The sequence below is a fragment of the Eptatretus burgeri genome, chromosome 7 (genome assembly GCF_056783735.1).
Source record: "Eptatretus burgeri isolate ZD-2024b chromosome 7, Ebu_testis_v1, whole genome shotgun sequence".
Lineage (NCBI taxonomy): Eukaryota > Metazoa > Chordata > Myxini > Myxiniformes > Myxinidae > Eptatretus > Eptatretus burgeri.
This window is the reverse complement of record NC_140967.1, coordinates 45,916,669-45,937,175: the sequence shown is the minus strand read 5'-3', so window position 1 is coordinate 45,937,175 and position 20,507 is coordinate 45,916,669. Positions and strand designations below refer to the sequence as shown.

The following is a 20,507-nucleotide window of genomic DNA, read 5'->3' as shown; positions in this document are numbered from 1 at the left end:
TGTGTGTGTGACTACCACCGCTTGCTTATATTAATCGGAAATACAACTCAACATGTATCAATCGCATCCACGGATATTTCTCCTAATTCCTCTATTTTCATGAGTTTGATTTGCACCCAGGAACACAACAAATGTGGTTAACCACTTCGAAATTGCCATTGTTTCGTTTAAATGCTGAAAATTATGTTCAAGAGATCATTTGACTGATACATTTCATGCTCGTAATTCGAGGCTCAAAGTGGCCCGGCCAGCGGAAGCGAGTCCCTGAATGTAACACACCACGGGTGTGCGAACAAATAAATAAACATATATTAAAAAATGATTCTCACCTCCCACAAACTACAATTTCCTGCCGAGTTGTTAAATGCCACTGTAGCTCCAACTGGGCCTCCCTGCCTCATCGTCATGGTCGAGCCCCCACATGTGGCTGTGTCCCTAGCAACAGTGGTCACGTGACCTCGGGGTGGCGTCCCCGGAAGTCGGGAATTCCCGGAGCAGTTCGATTCAAAAATGAAGTTGCGTCCATCCGGCCCTGATGTGACCATGTGACCTCGAGAAGAGGACGTAAAAAGGTTGCAATCTGAGGAGGGGGAAAAGGAGAAATAATCACCGGTCCATGATACAAACACAATTTTTAATGCACTGTTAAAACGGCCATTATCACCGCCATTGATGGTGCATGGAGGTCATGTTTTCACCCCCTGTCTGTTTGTCAACAGAATATCTCAAAAAGTTTGACACGGATTATGACAAAACGAGGGCGATGAGTTGGTGAGATGACAAGAACAAGCCGGTGAGATGTTTGGTCCAGATCCATCCTATCAGTGGAGACAAAATGAAAACCGTTCAGTCTGACGGAGGAATGTTGCTCCACCGAGTGTCCTTCGAGTTGAAAACGTGTTTGAAAGCGATGTTATAACCTTTGCAAAAAGATGGCAGAATTTTAATCAATCCAACCAACCTCCCCACCTCCCACACCCACCACAATACCCTCTTATGATTCCACGTAGTGCTGATTCTCCTCCCATCCTTTCTCTTGCTCCATCTCCACCTAAACTTCTTTCCTCTCACGCCTTGTGGGTGTCAGCAGTGTGGAAAACTGTGTATTCGAACCGCAGAATCGTGGAGAGTTACAGGAGCGACACCAAAGCAACACCATCACCAAGAGCCCTGTTCTTCATTGCGTGGCCCGCGAGCCACTGGCGGCCCCTGGTGGCCTAAAGTGCGGCCCCTGACGTGCGGCCGATTATAATACACAAATGTGAAGACACCCCCATCGTAATCCACCATAAATGTTATCAAATTGACCCAATGGTTTCAAATGAGTGTTACAATGCGAAGCATAAAAGTACCGTCACTATATCAGGATATGTGGTTGCAGTATACAAACAATTATGCTTACAGCCCGGTTAACCACAACGAATAAGAGTATGTGGAAGCGGGGCCTAGTCGCAGCCATTATGGAGTCCTGCAGGCGGTGTGGTGGCTCTCACGCTGATGTCTATTGGAAAAAGTGGCCCCCCTCTAAAAATAGTGAAGATCACTGACCGAGAGCCTTGTGCAGGACTAATTGCATGCTGCTGTGCCCACAGCTACAGCTTCCAGAACAACCAAATCAAAAAGTTAGATGCTTTTTTCCATCATAAAAGACTTTTTTCCATCATTACTGTTTGGTCTTGATTGTCTGTTCGTTTATACTCTCCTGCTGATCTCTCTACATCTGTCTGTATGTATATATGTGTGTATGTATTGTTGCGGACCCAGGGTCAGGGGTGAGAAGACCATGGGGGCGGGGGGGAGGAAGCTACCTCGGGTTCCCACCAGACTCTCCGGAATCGCAGGCTGTCACACACGAATAATTTTTTGATGTGGCGGGTCGCGAATCGACCGTGAATGCCAATAACTTGACCACGTGACTTAGGGTCCTCCATCTAATAAATACCGTTTACTAATGGTCGCGTGATCTAATTATTGGGGGACACGCCCTCGGTACGCCTTGTTCAAACCGGATCACCTTACTGGATCAGATGCAGCGGAGCGTAACTGCCCAAGGATGTACCGGCGAGAAAAACATTGTTGGGGGATAATGCCCTGGCTAGGCTAGGATACGAACCATGCTGGAACAATGAAGGAAAAGACGAAAACGAGCTGGGAACATTTCTACACAAAGCATTTATTTACAATCAAGCAAGGAAAGGTATGTGGCACAGTAAATGGGGTTTATTATTATGTGCAGCAGAGAGATCAAGGAATTTGTGGGGTGCGACAAAAGGCAAGCAATTTACAAAAGCAAACAGCAGACTTATCCCGTTAGAACTTCTACAATCTTAACTTATGCTTCAACAGGCACCATCACATACACACACGCATGCACGCACGCACGCACGCACACGCACACACACACACACACACAGACACAACCAGAGGAAGATTAGATAGCCAGAAGGAAAGAGAGCAGATGAGGACTAACTGCCTCGCAATACCTGGCGCGGTCGGCTGACCAACGCAACCCAGAACGCTTTGTGGGAGGTAGGAGGGAGAAATACTGGTGTCTTTGGTGTGGGAGTGGTAGGTGTGTCATGCAATATGGGGGGTGCAGTGTCGTACCAGAGGAAACTGTGGTTGTGAATCAGTAATGGATGCTCTTTTATGCATCCAAAGTGGATGAGATAGAGGGGTGGAGAGAGAGAGAGGGAGAGGAGAGAAGATGCTTGAGACAAAATATCCCTTGCCGAGTCATGCATAGGTCTGTCAGTGTAGCATGTACCTCCGTGGGAGGCTTTGCTTAAGTGCTCCCACCTCAAGAGTCGGCGTGTTATTGGATTCGCGATATATGCTAGATATCCCTTATTGTCGGGTTTTCCGTGTGTGTGTGTGTGTGTGTGTGTGTGTGTGTGTGTGTGTGTGTGTGTGTGTGTGTGTGTGTGTGTGTGTGTGTGTCTGCAACGCGAGGCTCCACAGCATGAACCAGTGAACCGATTTCGATGAAACTTTGCCAACAGGTGCCATATGGTCTGGGAAGGTGCGCGTTTGAATTTCGTTGCCTAGCAACCACCTGTTGCTGTGCAGCGGCCGAAAAACCGTGTACAGTATTTTCAATACTTGTCCTTCAGTTTTGAATGTAGAGAAACAAGACTTCGGAATTAAACACTTCGAGATATTTAGAAAATTTTACTTGAGCCGATTTTTCATTGAGGTTTTATTTTTCAAATGGTAGTCCTTCAAAAATCGGGTGTCTATTTACCGTCATTTAAGGTGTGTATACAGTGTTTGTAAGGAACTACACCTTCGTTCCACCTTCGATCTCTCCTCGATCCAAATGTTATTGACCAAAGTGAAAAGGATCCAAAATAAATGGAATCACCGGCATTTCTGTCTTTGTGGATTTCTTATAATATGTTTATTTATTTACTGAAAACGATTCCACGACCCACATCCCACCTTCAATTATTTATTTATTTACCGTAAACGATTCCACAACCCACACACCACCTTCAATTATTTATTTACCGTAAACGATTCCACGACCCACACTCCACCTCCAATTATTTATTTATTTACTGAAAACGATTCCACGACCCACATACCACCTTCAATTATTTACTTATTTACCGTAAACGATTCCACGATCCACACACCACCTCCAATTATTTACTGTAAACGATTCCACGATCCACACACCACCTTTAATTATTTATTTACCGTAAACAATTCCACGATCCACACACCACCTCCAATTATTTATGTATTTGCCGAAAACGATTCCATGACCCACACACCACCTCCAATTATTTACTGTAAACGATTCCACGATCCACACACCACCTTCAATTATTTATTTATTTACTGTAAACGATTCCACGACCCACACTCCACCTCCAATTATTTATTTATTTACTGAAAACGATTCCACGAACCACACACCACCTTCAATTATTTACTTATTTACCGTAAACGATTCCACGATCCACACACCACCTTTAATTATTTATTTACCGTAAACAATTCCACGACCCACACACAAAAAAAATAATGACCATTTTTACAGCCATTTTTCCCTGCTGTGCAGGGGTTAGGCTTTTTCTTGAAGCAATGTTTTATGGCCGGATGCCCTTCCTGACGCCAACCCTGGTCGCCTCTTACGACACACAGGGATATGGTATACCTATTCTCACCGGGGCATACACCGGGACCAGTACACTGGTACTCACTTTGCCGACCTCAGATGGATGACAGGCTGAGTCAACCCCCTGGTGTTAATTCAGCAGCCAACGGGGCTTGAACTCAGGACCCTGGGATCCCAAGCCGCCACCCTAACCACTAAGCCAACACCAGGCTTCCACGACCCACACACTACCTCCAATTATTTATGTATTTCCCGAAAACGATTCCACGACCCACACTCCGCCTCCAATTATTTATTTATTTACTGAAAACGATTCCACGACCCACTCCACCTCCAATTATTTATTTATTTACCATAAACGATTCCACGATCCACACACCACCTTCAATTATTAACTTATTTAGCGTAAACGATTCCACGACCAACACTCCACCTCCAATCATTTATTATTTTCCATAAACGATTCCACGATCCACACACCACCTTTAATTATTTATTTACCGTAAACAATTCCACGACCCACACACCACCTCCAATTACTTATTTATTTGCTGAAAACGATTCCACGACCCACACTCCACCTTCAATTATTTATTTATTTTCCGTAAACGATTCCACGACCCACAGTCCAGTCCATTGGGACCATATTCTGTACAGAGCGTTGGTGCTGCCGAAGCAGTCTCCTTGGCTATTGGGCACAATCCTGGACAGGTCGCCACTCTGACGCAGGATACTTGAATGACTCGGTCATCCCAGCAAGCTGGTACTCATTTTGCCGACCTCGGAAGGATGGCAGGCTGAGTCAACCCCCTGGTGAATTAATTCAGCGGGCAACAAGGCTTGAACTCAGGACCCTCGGATCCCAAGCCGCCACCCTAACCACTGAGCCAACACCAGGCTACGACCCACACACCACCTCTAATTATTTATTTATTTACCGAAAACGATTCTACGACCCACACACCACCTCCAATTATTTATTTATTTACCGAAAACGATTCCATGACCCACACACCACCTCCAATTATTTATTATTTAAAGTGGGAGTGGCGTAGGAAAGTGGGCGTGGCTTATGAAAAATATTGTGTGGCTCAGGAGGTGTGGTCAAACAAGAGCATTGAGAGAAGTTTATCGGTTTTCCGTGTATGTGTGTGTGTGTGTGTCTGTCTGCAACACGAGGCTCCACAGCACAAACCAGCAAACCGATTATTTTTCAAATGGTAGTCCTTCAAAAATAGGGTGTCTATTTACCGTCATTTTTTATGAGGAGTGCCATTTGGCAAAATACGCAATAGGAAAAATCTTGCCAGGCAGAGGAACAATTGTATGTGAACCAATACGTCTTGGCAATGAATCTTCGTTGGTGGATCGGTCAGAATGAAAAGCATCGTATCCAGCGCTTCGATCCTCGCGAATCCCTCGTCGCCTACCAGCTTGTCTCCTACTTAGTCACTTTTCCGGGGCTCGTGGCAACGTACGATCCACACTGGTCCCAGAAGAATGCCTGTCACACACAAACCATGAGTGTAGATCCAGCGATGAGCAGACAATGAGGAGCAGTGAAGAAGAGGGCGAGGCAGAGAGAAGAAAAAGAGGGCAGATGGCTCCGCGATCCGCCTTTTATAAGGCCCGGGCGAAGGGTGGGGTGACGACCCGAAGCAACGCGCTGTGACCCGACTCCCGCTTCTCTTTTGGGGCATAGCGGTCCAAGATACGCCCTGCCAGGCTCCTGAGGCTGGAAGTGGTCTCATTTGCACACCCGGCGTGACATGACCATGCTGGACTCCGTACCTAACTCCCAGATTGCTCTTCCAGCAACCACCCCCCCACCATCCCCCTCCCCTTAGTCCGCCCATCTTGCCATGTTCTGGTGACTGGACGAGGGTCATATCAATCCCACGTGCCCACCCAGGACACCCCTGGTGAGATGCGGCTGATGCTGCTAACGTCCGTTACTTGTCCCTGCATCACGTGGTCCAAGTACCCTGAGCCGTGCACCACGCCTCTGTTTAGTGGTGAATTGTATTGATGCAGAGGTATGAAGGGGTGTGGGAATAATTTTCCCATGTGTGGGAGGTGTTGGTGGTCGAGGTGGTGAGTTTTTGGTGAGCGAGGGGTGAGAAAGGTGAGATGCCATTGGAAATTGGCACGCAGATTTGAATGAAAGGGCCCGCCATGCGTGTGCCGTGTAGTGTTTTCGTTCTCATGGTGATTCTCTCACCGGAGGCTGCGCAGGTGTCTGTTGTTCATATCATGTGTGTTTGCTTGCTTGCTTGATTTGATTTGTGCCATGACTAAAAGGAAAGGGTTGGAATGGAAATCAGAGTAGAATAGAAGATAGAGATATAATTCGACCTTGCTTGAAGACCCACGCAACACACTTCGTCCCGTTAACCAATTATTATACATGAGGGGAAGGTCTGACTGCATGAAGACTAACAAAATAACTGCCTGGGGATCACTGCATGTTGGGTGCCATTGCCTTAGAGGTATGCGGTTTTGCAGAACCACAACATATATATATATATATATATATATATATATATATATATATATATATATATATATATATATATATATTGACAGTGCATACTCTATGTACTATATGTATGTACATACTGTATATGTATATATATGTATATTTACAGTGCATACTCTATATACTGTATGTATGTACATACTGTATATGTGTTTTTTATATATATATATATATATATATATATATATATATATATATATATATATATATATATATATATATATATATATATATATATATAGACATATCTATTAGCAAATACCACACATCACTTCACTGACAGGAATAATGAGGGGGGGAATAATGGAGGACAGAGGGGGGTGGGAGAGAGAGAAAGGGGAGAGAGTGAGGCAGTAGAGGGGGAAAGAGAGAAGAGGGGTGGGAGAGTAGTGAGGAGGAAGAGGGAGCGACGAGGGGTGGGGTGGGGGAAGGGAAGACAGTGAGGTGAGAGGAAGGGAAGGCAGACATGCAGTGGAGTGTTAATTACGATTCATACCGTCGTATCAAAATGCTTCTGCAAAGAATAACAGTGAAGATCGAAACAAAATAATGTCTGAAATACATTTTCTACCAGTCATATTATAAATACCGCCCGGAGACAAACACCGCCCTGACATATCTGGAGATAATCACAGTCCGGAGGCAAACACTGCCCGGATACATCTGGAGATAATCACATTCTGACGGCAAACACTGCCCGGACACATCTGGAAACAAACACTGCCCAGACGCGATCATAGCCAAGCCGTTCGGAGATAAACACCACCCGGACACATCTGCAGACAAACTCCCATCTGGAATGTCCAGAGATAAATACCATCCAGACACGTCTGTGGAGACAAACCCCACCCGGACATAACCACCATCAAGACATGTATGGAGATAACCACTGTCCAGCCATAACCACCATCCAGATACGTCCAGAGACAGAGAAGAGAGAAGAGAGGAGAGAGGAGAGAGATAGAGGTAGAGATAGAGATGGAGGTGTGGTAGGAGGGTGCTGCACTGTATTGGGAGGAGGTAGAGCAAGGATGAGACAAACAGAGAGAGGGGTGGGGGTAGGGGAGTTAGCAGAGAGAATAGGTTTGCCTGCCTTGGCAAATAATTACCAATTGCCATCTATAAAATGATGCACCTGGAAACGCCAAGCAATGTCCGAATTGGACAAATTAACACTCTTTTGGGAGTTGGAACTGCTGCTGAGGTCGATTCTGGAAGTTAAATTTTGTAATTCAGCTTAGTTGAAGAGATTCTCGAGGTTATTGCATGTGCAGAAATGAAATAAGGCCACAAACGCTGATGTCTCCGGGCGTTTATAAGCAGTGCAAGGTACCCAGCGATTTGGAGGTATGATGAACAGGCATTCGATAATATGAGTGAGGAAAGTGAAGAAAAAAATCTTCATCTTGAAGAAATCATTGCGGCCTGTTCCAAGTCATGGCATGGTTGAGCAAGCCAAAAAATGTAGTGGCTTCATACCCAGGTTAGGTAACCCAGGATATGCCTAAAGACTCCAGCGAGCGAGGTGGCTGATGAGTGCTTGATAAAGGATATAATAAAATAAGGCCATTAATGATCTTCAAAAGTGTTGTTTTAATTAACCCAAACATCCAATTTTCACTCTTGCACTTCCTTGGAGGTCCCTTAGTATGCATGCAAAGTTTCAGGCTGATCGGTTTCATGGTTTTGGAGTTATGGAAGAGACACTCAGACACACACACTGACACAAGCACACACACGCATACGCACACGCACATTTATTTATATAGATGTGTATGTATATATTTCGATATATCTGTATGTATATATATATATATATATATATATATATATATATATATATATATATATATATATATATATATATATATATATATATATATATATATATATTGTTGCGTATTCGCGCTCGCCGGCGTGCGAAACGGCCACGTAACTCGAATCGCGGCACGTCGCCCACCGGACGGACAATCCAGTCGTGACCCTCTCGGACTAACGCCGGGAACCAGTCACGAGTGGACCTTTCCGATCTCACCGCGGTCGAGGCCAATCAGCCCCCGCGTGCGATAGGGTTGCTCGCCAAATTCGACCTACCTAAGTACCCACGCGGAGGGTAGACCGGGCGATCGCACCTCGCCGCAGGTCGACTTCGGACACGGGCCACTTAAGCGACCCGTTCCGTACTATCAGAATAACCGAGCGGTGTTATCGTCGACCTCGATGGTTCGATTAATTATCGGGCGTATTCAGCCCACTACCAACCCTTTACGTGAAGCAAGATGAGGGTTCAATGGGGGAAAAGACGAAGCGAAGCGGGAGAACAGTTCAACAATAAAGCACATTTATTCGCGACGAACGGAAAGCACACAAATACAATTCCACCAAATGCACACAAAAAAAAGAAAACACAATTCAATTTACACAAAAAGCAAATGCGACAATGCAGATCTAATACCGATTACACGAGCACACGGCAACACTTATACAATTCTACTTCACAGACGGCGCCGACAACACATACCCAAAACCAAGGAAAGAATACCCTCAAGGATGAGGCGGGCCTGAGGCCGAGACCGGGTCGCGCCTACCCGTCTGGTGATGAGACACGGAGCGGCGATGGCGCCTCACTCCGCGGACCTCGCGGACAGTGTCTGGCAGGGGGTGGGAAAGGGGCCCCCTTGGTCGCACTATCTCAGCGCGGGGGGAAACAGGAGGGGGTTGCTGATGCTCGGGGTATAGAGGGTCTTTATTATCCCTGGTGTGCGTCTCCACCTCGGCCAGGTCGCGCTGCCGGCCTCCCTCGGGCGTGCAGCTCCCGGCACCGACGCGAGCACCCCCTCGTCCGACTCTCTTCAGCTTCTCCAGCCACTGCAGGCTTCGGGCTCCAGACTTCCACACTTGTCCCCTCCGTTCCGACTCCTTCTCGTTCTCGTTCTCCTTCTCGTTCTCGTCCTCCTTCGTTCCGACTCCTCGTTCTCGTTTGCGACTCTCTTCTGACTGACGAACACCGTCCTTTTATCCCCCCGTAACTTCGCCTTTGACCCCCTCCCTTTGACCTTTCACCTCGCTCCCCATTGGCCCGAGAAAAAGTGGGCGTGAAGGCTTTTTGATCCACAAATTTGCATATATCGATCGTTCTGGAGGCGGGGCCAAATCGCCCCTCGCTCACCGATTGGACGGCAAAAAGTGGGCGTGTGTCGTTTTTGATCCGTTTTTGAAGCACAAAATCCGTGATTTTGTACACGCTGTTCGACGCGCGTTCTGCATGAGTCCAACACCGGTACCCACAGCGGGGCAAGAACGGTGGCGATGCTACGGTTGTGAGGTGTGCGTGAAGGTCGTGGCGGTTGTGGTGAAGCGGTGGTTGTGGTCGGTGGTTGATGTTGTGGTTGTGATCATGGCGGTTGGTCCAAAACAAAGATAGTAAAAGAAAAACGGCTATCCTGAAGAGTCGCAGCTCGCATAAACGACATGTATTCCCACTAGACAACGGGTTTGGGCCTAACTACACATATACTTGCCGAGATACCTCACCTAAGGGACCTGAATGGTGGTTTGCGAATTTGGTAACCACAACACTACCCCTTCCCTTTTTACAGACTCGTCCCGAGTCGTCAAATTTTCGTGTGCCATCATGTGTAGTTTTCCCCTAGTACATTTTACCTACGGATCCCTGAGTGCGACATTCATGGTATTCGTGTCCCCAAAATAAATAACCTGAGGGCTGCGTAACTATCTAAACAAACTCACTCACACGGACGACTTAAATAAAATTGCCGGGCGCTAAGACAGACATGCCGGGGCGCGCACTCATGTTACAGTACATCTTAACCTTAACTTACAAATTTTACACTAAACCATGGCCCAGGATCAATGAACTCTGCAAAAGAAAAGCAGTTAGCAGGGAGCCAGGCTGCCCACATGCAGTCTCTGGCTCAAACAATGCAGGTGACAGGAACGTGGCTGGCTGCTCACACGCAGTCCAAGGCCTTCCCTTTGAACTGAACTCAGTGAACCACAACGGTGCTTGGGCTGCACAACGCAGTCTCCGTGCCAGCTCAAGTGGCACACGCAATGAAGCACAACGAATGGATGCATGAACGCAAACACGGTGCACGGGCCGCCACTGCAGGCCCGTGTTGTAACACCAACAGGGCAGTTCTTGCAGCTTGCAAACTGTTGCTTTTACGATCCTGGCGCACATGGCAATGAACAGGGGGGGGGGGCAAAGCAAAATTGAACGGGGCTGGTGAACATGGGCAGTGGGCATGGCATGGCAAAGGCAGCAGGCAAACACAGCCCGCAGAAGAAGGCCGCTGCAGGCAAACACAGCCCGCAGAAGAACTGGCCGGCACAGGCCTCGAAGAAAAACAGCCAGCAGATGAACTGGCCGGCACAGGCCTTGCAGCACACAGCTGCCGATGAAGTTGGCCGGCCTCCGCCTTGAAGCAAAACCCGGCCAGCCGATGAAGTTGGCTAGCCTTTGCCGTTCAGTGGAGGTTGGTGGAGGGAGTGCGGTGGTGCTGGCCACTTGGAAGGCGGGCTCGGACCTACCTACCTGTCTCCCTCCCAACCTATCGCCTTTGCCTGTCACTGTACATACCCACTCCCTTAATTTGTCAAACCCCAATTTAGCCCCAACTTATTTTTTTTTTATTTTTACTTTTACTTCCCCACTATAAATCGTCCCCTAACCCCCTTTATTGTCCTTGTTCGGCTAACCTATCCTGTCACCTAGCCTACTCCCAACCCCTACGTTCCCTTCCCGGAGGGGAATAAGGGAGAGCTAACGTCCTGTGTCGAGGCCCAACAAAGCCTCAGAATGGCCTCCCCAGACTTCGGCGATCTAACCCAAAGTGGGTCCAGCGGCCCACAACGAGAGCGAGGGGATGGATGGTGCGGAGGGGTACATCTCCTAATCTACCCTATCCATTTAACTGTTAAACTACCCCGGGGCTTTCAACAAGCGCCTCTCGCTTAAACTATTGGTTCTAACAACCCAGATTCCCGTCGCCTGTGTTGGTGTCCTCACAATTTCGGGCCTCGCCCCCCAATTTTCTCTCCGTGCCCTCACACGGTCTCCTGGCTGGGACACGTGGCTCCCTTTGGCAGGCACGACCCTCTGCGAATCTCCCGCTATGGCACCCCGGGCACTACACTGCCTCCGAGCCTACCAGCTCCCTAACACCGGGGAGTGCCCCCCATGGCACACCTCCTGAAACGCACACGTGGCAGGCCGGCCTCCCGGGCCCCTTTCCGAGGGTCACCCTTGCCCACAACACTGCCCACGCGGCTAATGGCGCCCCGGGCCCCCGCACCAAGCAGGCGCACCGTGCCCACTACTCTATCCCGGCCCCCCATGGGCCCATGGCCTACCGCGGCCGACTAGCCTGGTGCCCGGGGTACCCACTCAGCGATACTCACCTTTCGCAGCCACGCTCCCAAGCCCGTCAACAGGGCTCCTGCACCCCTCCAAATGGGTTTCGAGCCTACATTCCCACCAACAACAAAACGACCTCCATTTTTCAATTTGACTAACCCAGCTAACTCACTTTACTCTGACCCCGGGGTCCCTTGGGCGGGAGTCACTCCTCCCCCCAATCACTCATCGCACCATGCATTCCCCATTCGCTCCATTCACACAGACCCGCTGGCCTCACTCACTCACCATGTACTCACCTCACAACTCTCATCTCTTCAATACACACACCACTGAACTCTGCCATCCTCCTTACTACATCCCCTAACTAACTCGTGCTCCCACGTCGTCCCTTACACTATAGCACGTTCCTTTTAACCTACGTAGCTAAGCTACGTCCCCACTACACATTCACCAGTCTGTCTCTGTCTCCAAATCAATCATTTTATTTCCCAACCTAAATCTGGCTACAATCCCTCTACCTAATCCATTCCACGGACTCCATGAGGACTTACCCCTGCCCCATGAAGTCGGTCTAGCTAAGCTAACCCTTCCCCCTAACTAGTTTCCATCCTGTGCCCCGGGTAAGGGGGTCTTCCACCCCTTGCCCAGGAATCCTGTACACCCGAAAGTGAGGCTTGCTGTTTTTTCTCTTTTTTCTCTTTACATGCGCAGCACCTGCGCGGCAACTCAGAGCTCGCGCACTTTGCACCTGCCCGTGACGTCATGCAGCTGCACGTGTTCCTCGTCCCTCCTTGGACGGTACCATCCGGCAGAGATACCCCTCCTGCCGGATTCCAACCACACGTGCAGCCATGACGTCACCGTGCGCAAAAAAAAACACAAGCCCCACGTCTCGAGGGGTTCCCCACGCGAACACATGTGCTTTTGCCCGTTGGAGCTTAACACACACGATCGCGTGGAGAACCCGTCCGGTCCAAATCCATTTACCTGCCTAAACTTTGTCCGTCCGCGGGATCGGCAAATCCACCGCGTGCGTTTCCGGACCGGGACTTCACTCTCGCAAGCGAGCACGTGGCGGTCTCGTGCGTTGCACAGCACGAACCGCGTGCTCACTGCTGGGTGAACCCGGCACGGTCCCCGAAACAACTACAGCCGCTACTCCGGCTTTCTCTCTCTGTCGCCGTCTCCGTCTCCATTCCACACACGCATACCTGCGTGTTACGACACACAGTCCACTCCATCACATTCACACCGGGAGACGCGGCTGCGTGCTCCCGCATGCCAACCGACATCTCCCTCACATACCGCTCTCTCACACACACGGTCTCCCTTGCATAACCCATACCACTCACACGTGGTGCTCCATTCACTCGTGCCTCACTCACACGCGGGGGCACTCAACCGCGGTGCCTCATCCACACACCGTCCCTCACTCACACACGCGGGGGCACTCACCCGCGGTGCCTCATCCACACACAGCGTGCTGGGAAGCACACACTCCGGCACACTCGCCACCACACCACTCACACGTGGTGCCTCACTCATACTGGCCGTTTCACTCACACAGACGGCCTCACTCACCACCACGGTGCCTCACCCACACGCGCGGGGCACTCACCCGCGGTGCCCCATCCACACTCGGCGTGCTGGGAAGCACGTACTCTGGCACCATCGCCACCACACCACTCACACGGGGTCGCTTCCACACACGGGGACGCACTCACACCTTGCACCACACACACAGGGACAACCACACTGGGGATTTGTGTCCCCACAAGGGTCTCCGGGGCCTCTACACCCCCCAAGCTCTCCGTGCACCCGTCCACAGCACTCGTCCCCTCAACCTCGCAAAACACGACCGAACTCACCTGGTCGTGACTCGCCTCAAGGGGGCATACTCCCTCCCCTCGTTCCTGGAGGAGGCCATCCAGGTGCTCGCACTGGGTCTCTACCCAGTCCGCCAGCTCACCCCCATTATCCTCCACTACCTCCGTGTGTGTGTGTGCGTCACTTACCTTGTCCAATTCACCCTCTATCTCCCGTGTCTCTATACATTTTATTCTTTCTGTCGTCTCCTCGTGTCTATTGGTCTCTGCTTCTTTCTGGCGTCTTTCCCTTATCTTTATGTAGGTCAACCTTGCTTTCTCTTTAAGTCGCTCCCGTCCTTCCCTGTTTTTCACTCCTTGCTCTTTCACGATCTCCGCGTACCTCATCCTTGCTTTCCGTATTAATTGTTCTTTTCTCTCCCTCCCAATTACTTTCACCTCGTCTCTTGTCTCCCGAATTATTTTCTTACCCGCCTCCACCGCGGGCCTGTCAGCCGCTGCACCCCCTCCCAGCTCGTTCGTTCCGACACGTGGAGTCGCCATTTTAAGTTCCCTGCTTACGGCCTTCATGCCCGCCTGCAGGCTTCGGCCCATGTTCTGCGTCTCACCCCGCAGCTTTTTCATTTCCTCCTTCATGTTTGTTTCCATTCCGTTCATTTTTGTATCCATCTTTTCGTTTATTTGTTGTGTATTCGCATCCATCGTCGTTTTCACTTCATTCATTTGCTTGTTCATGTCTTTCATTTCGTTCTTCATTTCATTTGTATTTGTATCCATCGTCGTTTTCACTTCATTCATTTGTTTGTTCATTGCCGCCAGCATGGCGCATAGCTGGGCCATGTTGGATGCACTCAGCTGAGCCGTTTCGGCAAGGGTTGGGGAAGGGTCTTGGTGGAGAGGGGGGAGGTGTCATACACCGCGGCCGCTGCCGCACCCACCTCGGGCCCTGGGTTCAGTTGGGCGAGTCCGTGTTCCTGCACAATCAACATTTCCTGCTCGGGGATTCCATCCTGGACCATGGACTCTACATTATTACACATATACATTTCTAATACCCCCGGCTCCCGCTCGCCTTGAGACGCCATCTTGCTTCTCGTGAAGGGTTAATTTGCTCGCTCGTAATTTGGAGGGAATCGGGGGTCGCTTCTCTCACCCCTGGACCGATTCCCGTAAATTTAGCCGGAGACAGGAGAGCCCGTTTTCCTGTTCTCCGATACCAGTGCCGCGAGGAGGGCGATGAATTTGTATCCCACTCCTGACACCAGTGTTGCGGTATTCGCGCCCGCCGGCGTGCGAACGGCCACGTAACTCGAATCGCGGCACGTCGCCCACCGGACGGACAATCCAGTCGGACAATCCAGTGGTGACCCTCTCGGACTAACGCCGGGAACCAGTCACGGGTGGACCTTTCGGTCTCACCGCGATCGAGCCAATCAGCCCCCGCGTGGGATAGGGTTGCTCGCCAAATTCGACCTACCTAAGTACCCACGCGGAGGGTAGACCGGGCGATCGCACCTCGCCGCAGGTCGACTTCGGACACGGGCCACTTAAGCGACCCGTTCCGTACTATCAGAATAACCGAGCGGTGTTATCGTCGACCTCGACGGTTCGATTAATTATTGGGCGTATTCAGCCCACTACCAGCCCTTTACGTGAAGCAAGATGAGGTTCAATGGGGGGAAAAGACGAAGCGAAGCGGGAGAACAGTTCAACAATAAAGCACATTTATTCGCGACGAACGAAGCACACAAATACAATTCCACCAAATGCACACAAAAAAAGAAAACACAATTCAATTTACACAAAAGCAAATGCGACAATGCAGATCTAATACCGATTACACGAGCACACGGCAACACTTATACAATTCTACTTCACAGACGGCGCCGACAGCACATACCCAAAACCAAGGAAAGAATACCCTCAAGGATGAGGCGGGCCTGAGGCCGAGACCGGGTCGCGCCTACCCGTCTGGTGATGAGACGCGGAGCGCGATGGCGCCTCACTCCGCGGACCTCGCGGACAGTGTCTGGCAGGGGGGTGGGGAAAGGGGCCCCTTGGTCGCACTATCTCAGCGCGGGGGGAAACAGGAGGGTTGCTGATGCTCGGGGTATAGAGGGTCTTTATTATCCCTGGTGTGCGTCTCCACCTCGGCCAGGGTCGCGCTGCCCGGCCTCCCTCGGGCGTGCAGCTCCCGGCACCCGGCGCGAGCACCCCTCGTCCGACTCTCTTCAGCTTCTCCAGCCACTGCAGGCCGGGCTCCAGACTTCCACACTTGTCCCCTCCGTTCCGACTCCTTCTCGTTCTCGTTCTCCTTCTCGTTCTCGTCCTCCCTTCGTTCCGACTCCTCGTTCTCGTTTGCGACTCTCTTCTGACTGACGAACACCGTCCTTTTATCCCCCGTAACTTCGCCTTTGACCCCTCCCTTTGACCTTTCACCTCGCTCCCCATTGGCCCGAGAAAAGTGGGCGTGAAGGCTTTTGATCCACAAATTTGCATATATCGATCGTTCTGGAGGCGGGGCCAAATCGCCCTCGCTCACCGATTGGACGGCAAAAGTGGGACGTGTGTCGTTTTTGATCCGTTTTTGAAGCACAAAATCCGTGATTTTGTGCTCGCTGTTCGACGCGCGTTCTGCATGAGTCCAACACCGGTACCCACAGCGGGGCAAGAACGGTGGCGATGCTACGGTTGTGAGGTGTGCGTGAAGGTCGTGGCGGTTGTGGTGAAGCGGTGGTTGTGGTCGGTGGTTGATGTTGTGGTTGTGATCATGGCGGTTGGTCCAAAACAAAGATAGTAAAAGAAAAACGGCTATCCTGAAGAGTCGCAGCTCGCATAAATGACATGTATTCCCACTAGACAACGGGTTTGGGCCTAACTACACATATACTTGCCGAGATACCTCACCTAAGGGACCTGAATGGTGGTTTGCGAATTTGGTAACCACAACAATATTAATATTTACAAATAAATACATAATACAAAACTAGACTATCTTGGTTGGATAAGGCCTCAGTCACATTTGCCACGGCGGCCGTGGGGTCTCCAAAATCTACGGCCACTCTCAATTATACGGCGACCGCAGTATTTCCACGGTCACACAATGTTGCAGTCACATATGTTTTTATATTTCGGGGAGCCGCACGGCGTATTTAGAAATTGTGGAGACCGAAAACGTGGGGTTGCCGTACGGTCTTTGATTTGATGTCGCATGGTGACCTTAAGGGGGCCCTGCGGCGGCCATATAATTTTCAAGGCAGACGCAAGGTAGCCTAAAGGTGCCCGCAAGGCGACCGCAGGGGGCTCTTAGGGTACGCCCTAAGGCGAACGTGCGGCCATACGGATGGTAACGAGTGGGTTCATTTTTTTTTTAACCAGTTTTTTTTTTCGGCTTGTCGAATTGCTACGGCGAACATAGAAATGAAAAAAGTTATAATTCCGCGTTATAATTCCACGGCGACCCCTACGGCCTGTAAAAGATAGCCAAATGGTGTAGGGCAACCCTGAGGCCACCGCACGTTTCTGTCAATTCAGTGGGCGTACGGCCGCTGTATCCTCGCCGTAGAACAAATGTGACTTAGGCCTAAGTATCCATCCCCCTTATAATAACAATTGTAAATTAGTTCAGGTGTAACCAATCACCTTCAAAACCACACACCAAGTTAATTGGCCTTCACCTGTGTTAAGTTATAGTGACTGATTATTTCAGAATAAAATCAGCTGTTCCTATAGGTTTCCTTTGCTGGGTAGTGCATTTCACAGCAAAGACTCAACCATGAGTACCAAGGAGCTTTCACATCTTTTTAGTAACTCTGTGCTGCACATGAAAATCACCTCAGTTTATAAATTTAGAAAGACAGTTAGCCACGGATTTCTATTTTTGAACACCTGACTCGACACCTATTCTTTTGACCCACACATGCCTCACACAATAAGGGCTCTCACCTTAACCGTTTTACAGCACAGTCCGCTTATTCTCAACACTCAACGTAATTAAGGAGGCACAACATCTCATTAAGTCTTTGTGGCTAAATCATAACAAACTCTGGTTCATCAGAATGATTGGGAGTGGTGGAAAGCCCCTGGAATAATAATTAGAACGCGCATTTCGGATATCATCTATGTGACATCCAATTTCTTTGTGACATTGGACTTCAAACGACCAAGTGCCTATGGGATACATTATGAAGTTAAACCGGCCCCATGATGATGCAGACAATATCTGACTGTTTAACAGTTGTAAGCCTCCTGGACAGCAACAGCAAATACCTATGTTGTGAAACTTAAAGGGGAACCCAAACAGTTCACCATAAACCCATGTTTAGCCGAAACTAATCTTCGATATCACAGACATTAGACATGATGTTTTTTTTTTCAATGAATTGACCCTCTTTGCAAAGTGCAACCCTCTTTCGTGCCAGTTTTCTCCCCTCCTCTCTCTTTATCCCCTTGCTTGTTGCATCCACCTGCTGCCCAAACCACTGTCAGTACGCTGCCTTTCTGCCTTCTGTCTCCTCGCGCTTTCATGATTTTGGATTTCCTTTGCAAAAATAACACGTTCTTCCCGCCCATCCTTTATTTCCATGACCTCTGTCCTGTGACGTCATGCAGAGTGAAAGAATTCCATCCTAATTGATTTTCCCAGTGCACAAGAAGTGAATCGACCAGAAAAGTATTTTCTAACTTCCAAGCGGTCATCATTTTGGGTCAATGTGTTTATGCTGCACAAATGGCCAAATAACCCCAAAGTAGCCAGTGCTTTTCAATGGACCAAATAGTTTCACCAATCCTTGGACTTAAAAGAGTCTCGACCAAGCAGAATGTGTTCTGCAAACAAGAGATGGCGAGATCTGCGGATTTCAACGGCACTTGAAAATGGATGCGGTACCAACTGTTTCGAGGGGAAAATAAGGGTTGCAGAAAGTGTCACACGTTTCCAAATGTGACAGCTTCGTGGTGAGAGACAGTGAACTGGTCCATGGTAATAGGGGTACTGAACCATCGTCAAACTGATCATCAAAATACTTCAATACCTTTGATATATGTCGGCGAGTCATGCAAACGGCTACTGTGCCAGCTGGAGAGAGAGAGAAAAAAAACGATGAGAACAATCAAAGCCCACTTTTTCATCCACGATAACTTCAACCGCAAAATCTGAAAGATTTTTCATTCATTTCGCCAACTCCATGCAGTTCCTGAAATATTTGCCCATCTCCTGGCACAATCTATATGAATAAAAGGTTGTTGTGTGTCCCTTTATCTGTCACGTTTCCTATCTCCCCTCTCACTGCTTTGCGCATCACCACCAAACTTTGTAGGCCGATTTCACAATGTCCTGCAATTCTGCTTACGGCATCCAAATTTGCTTCCAACTCCTCCTTTTACTCTGTATGGCCCAGTTGAAAGTAAACGTTTGTCAAAGTGTTCGCTATGCCGAAAGGCGTCACTGCATTCCTGCGGGTAACATTTCAAGCCTAAGTGTAACAAGATTGTTGGGCTTTTGCTAAATTGTTTCTATCTATTCCATTCATCACGGGAGTGTTGTTGTTGGTATTGTTCTATGGTCCTCCTGTCCTATCAAATCCTGCACCACCTCGTCATCTGTCCTTGACGGGTACTTTCGCCATTTCCAATATTTTGCGTGCATATTAGTTACCTATTCTGCAACTAAGAGATTTGGCAACCCCCCTCCAGAGGGACATTGCGCCATTAAGCTGACGTCTCAACCGCAAGCATTTGCCGGTGACCATAGAAGATCCCAAAGTGTTTTGAACAAGAGTAGATTACTGTGTGTTGACACCCTGACCAAGTTGCAAATTCCTGCCCTAACCTATTGGCTGCAATTTTAGTGGTGTCGTGGGAGTCTTTGGAAGGCGTTATGACCAAGACCCCCGATCCTCGAGCAGCACAACTACAAGTGTGCATTGATAGCACTTGAGCAAGTTGGAACATTTGGTTGTCAAAAGAGAAGGACAAATGATAATGCAACAACACTCTCGATGCCATATTTCTCTATCCGTCCATAGATACAAACACAGATTACAAGCATAAAACCTACTTATCTGGATTGTGCAAAGGATTGCCAAGATTGTATTGATCACTTCATCATTCATGTCACTGTGATATTTGCCCATTTTATTTGCCAAAGGCTCAAAACGACACGAGAATAAAACAGTTGAGTTATCCTCCATGAAGGATTTACAAGGTGCTGACGTTTTGGCCTTCACCCTTCGTCGGAGCAAATCCTCCGATGAAGGGCAAAGGCTGAAACGTCAGCACCGTTGTGATACTTCATGGCAGGTTACTCAACTGTTTTATTCTTATATCTTTTTTCTCTTGTGCCACCAAGGCAGACCACAAGTTTTGAGCTGGAATTCGCAACTACCTTTTCAAAACGGCACGGCTCAATGCTCGATAATGTCGACTGAGCCACTTCGGCCTTCATTGCTTTACTCATCACATAAAAATGAATCAACCTCCAGACATGAGGACACTTTGGATTAACTAGTTGGTGAAATCTAAAACTGAATCGGAGGTTGGGTCACGTTCTTTAAAGGATAACTGAGCTGGCAGGACACACACTCAAGCCTGGGTTTGAATCTCGACCAGTTATAAACTGTCATTTTGCATCAC

At 49.0% G+C, this 20,507-nt stretch overlaps 1 protein-coding gene across 5 annotated transcripts in view; it reads right to left on the bottom strand.

The window, feature by feature from the left end:
* Positions 1-20,507, bottom strand: part of LOC147023166 (uncharacterized) — a 55,628-nt gene that overhangs the window by 13,593 nt on the left and 21,528 nt on the right. For all 5 annotated transcript variants that reach the window (XM_085888321.1, XM_085888319.1, XM_085888318.1 and 2 more), the window contains one exon: positions 330-580. In XM_085888321.1, the coding sequence (XP_085744447.1) occupies positions 330-580 (251 nt within the window). The remainder of the gene's footprint in view (positions 1-329; positions 581-20,507) is intronic.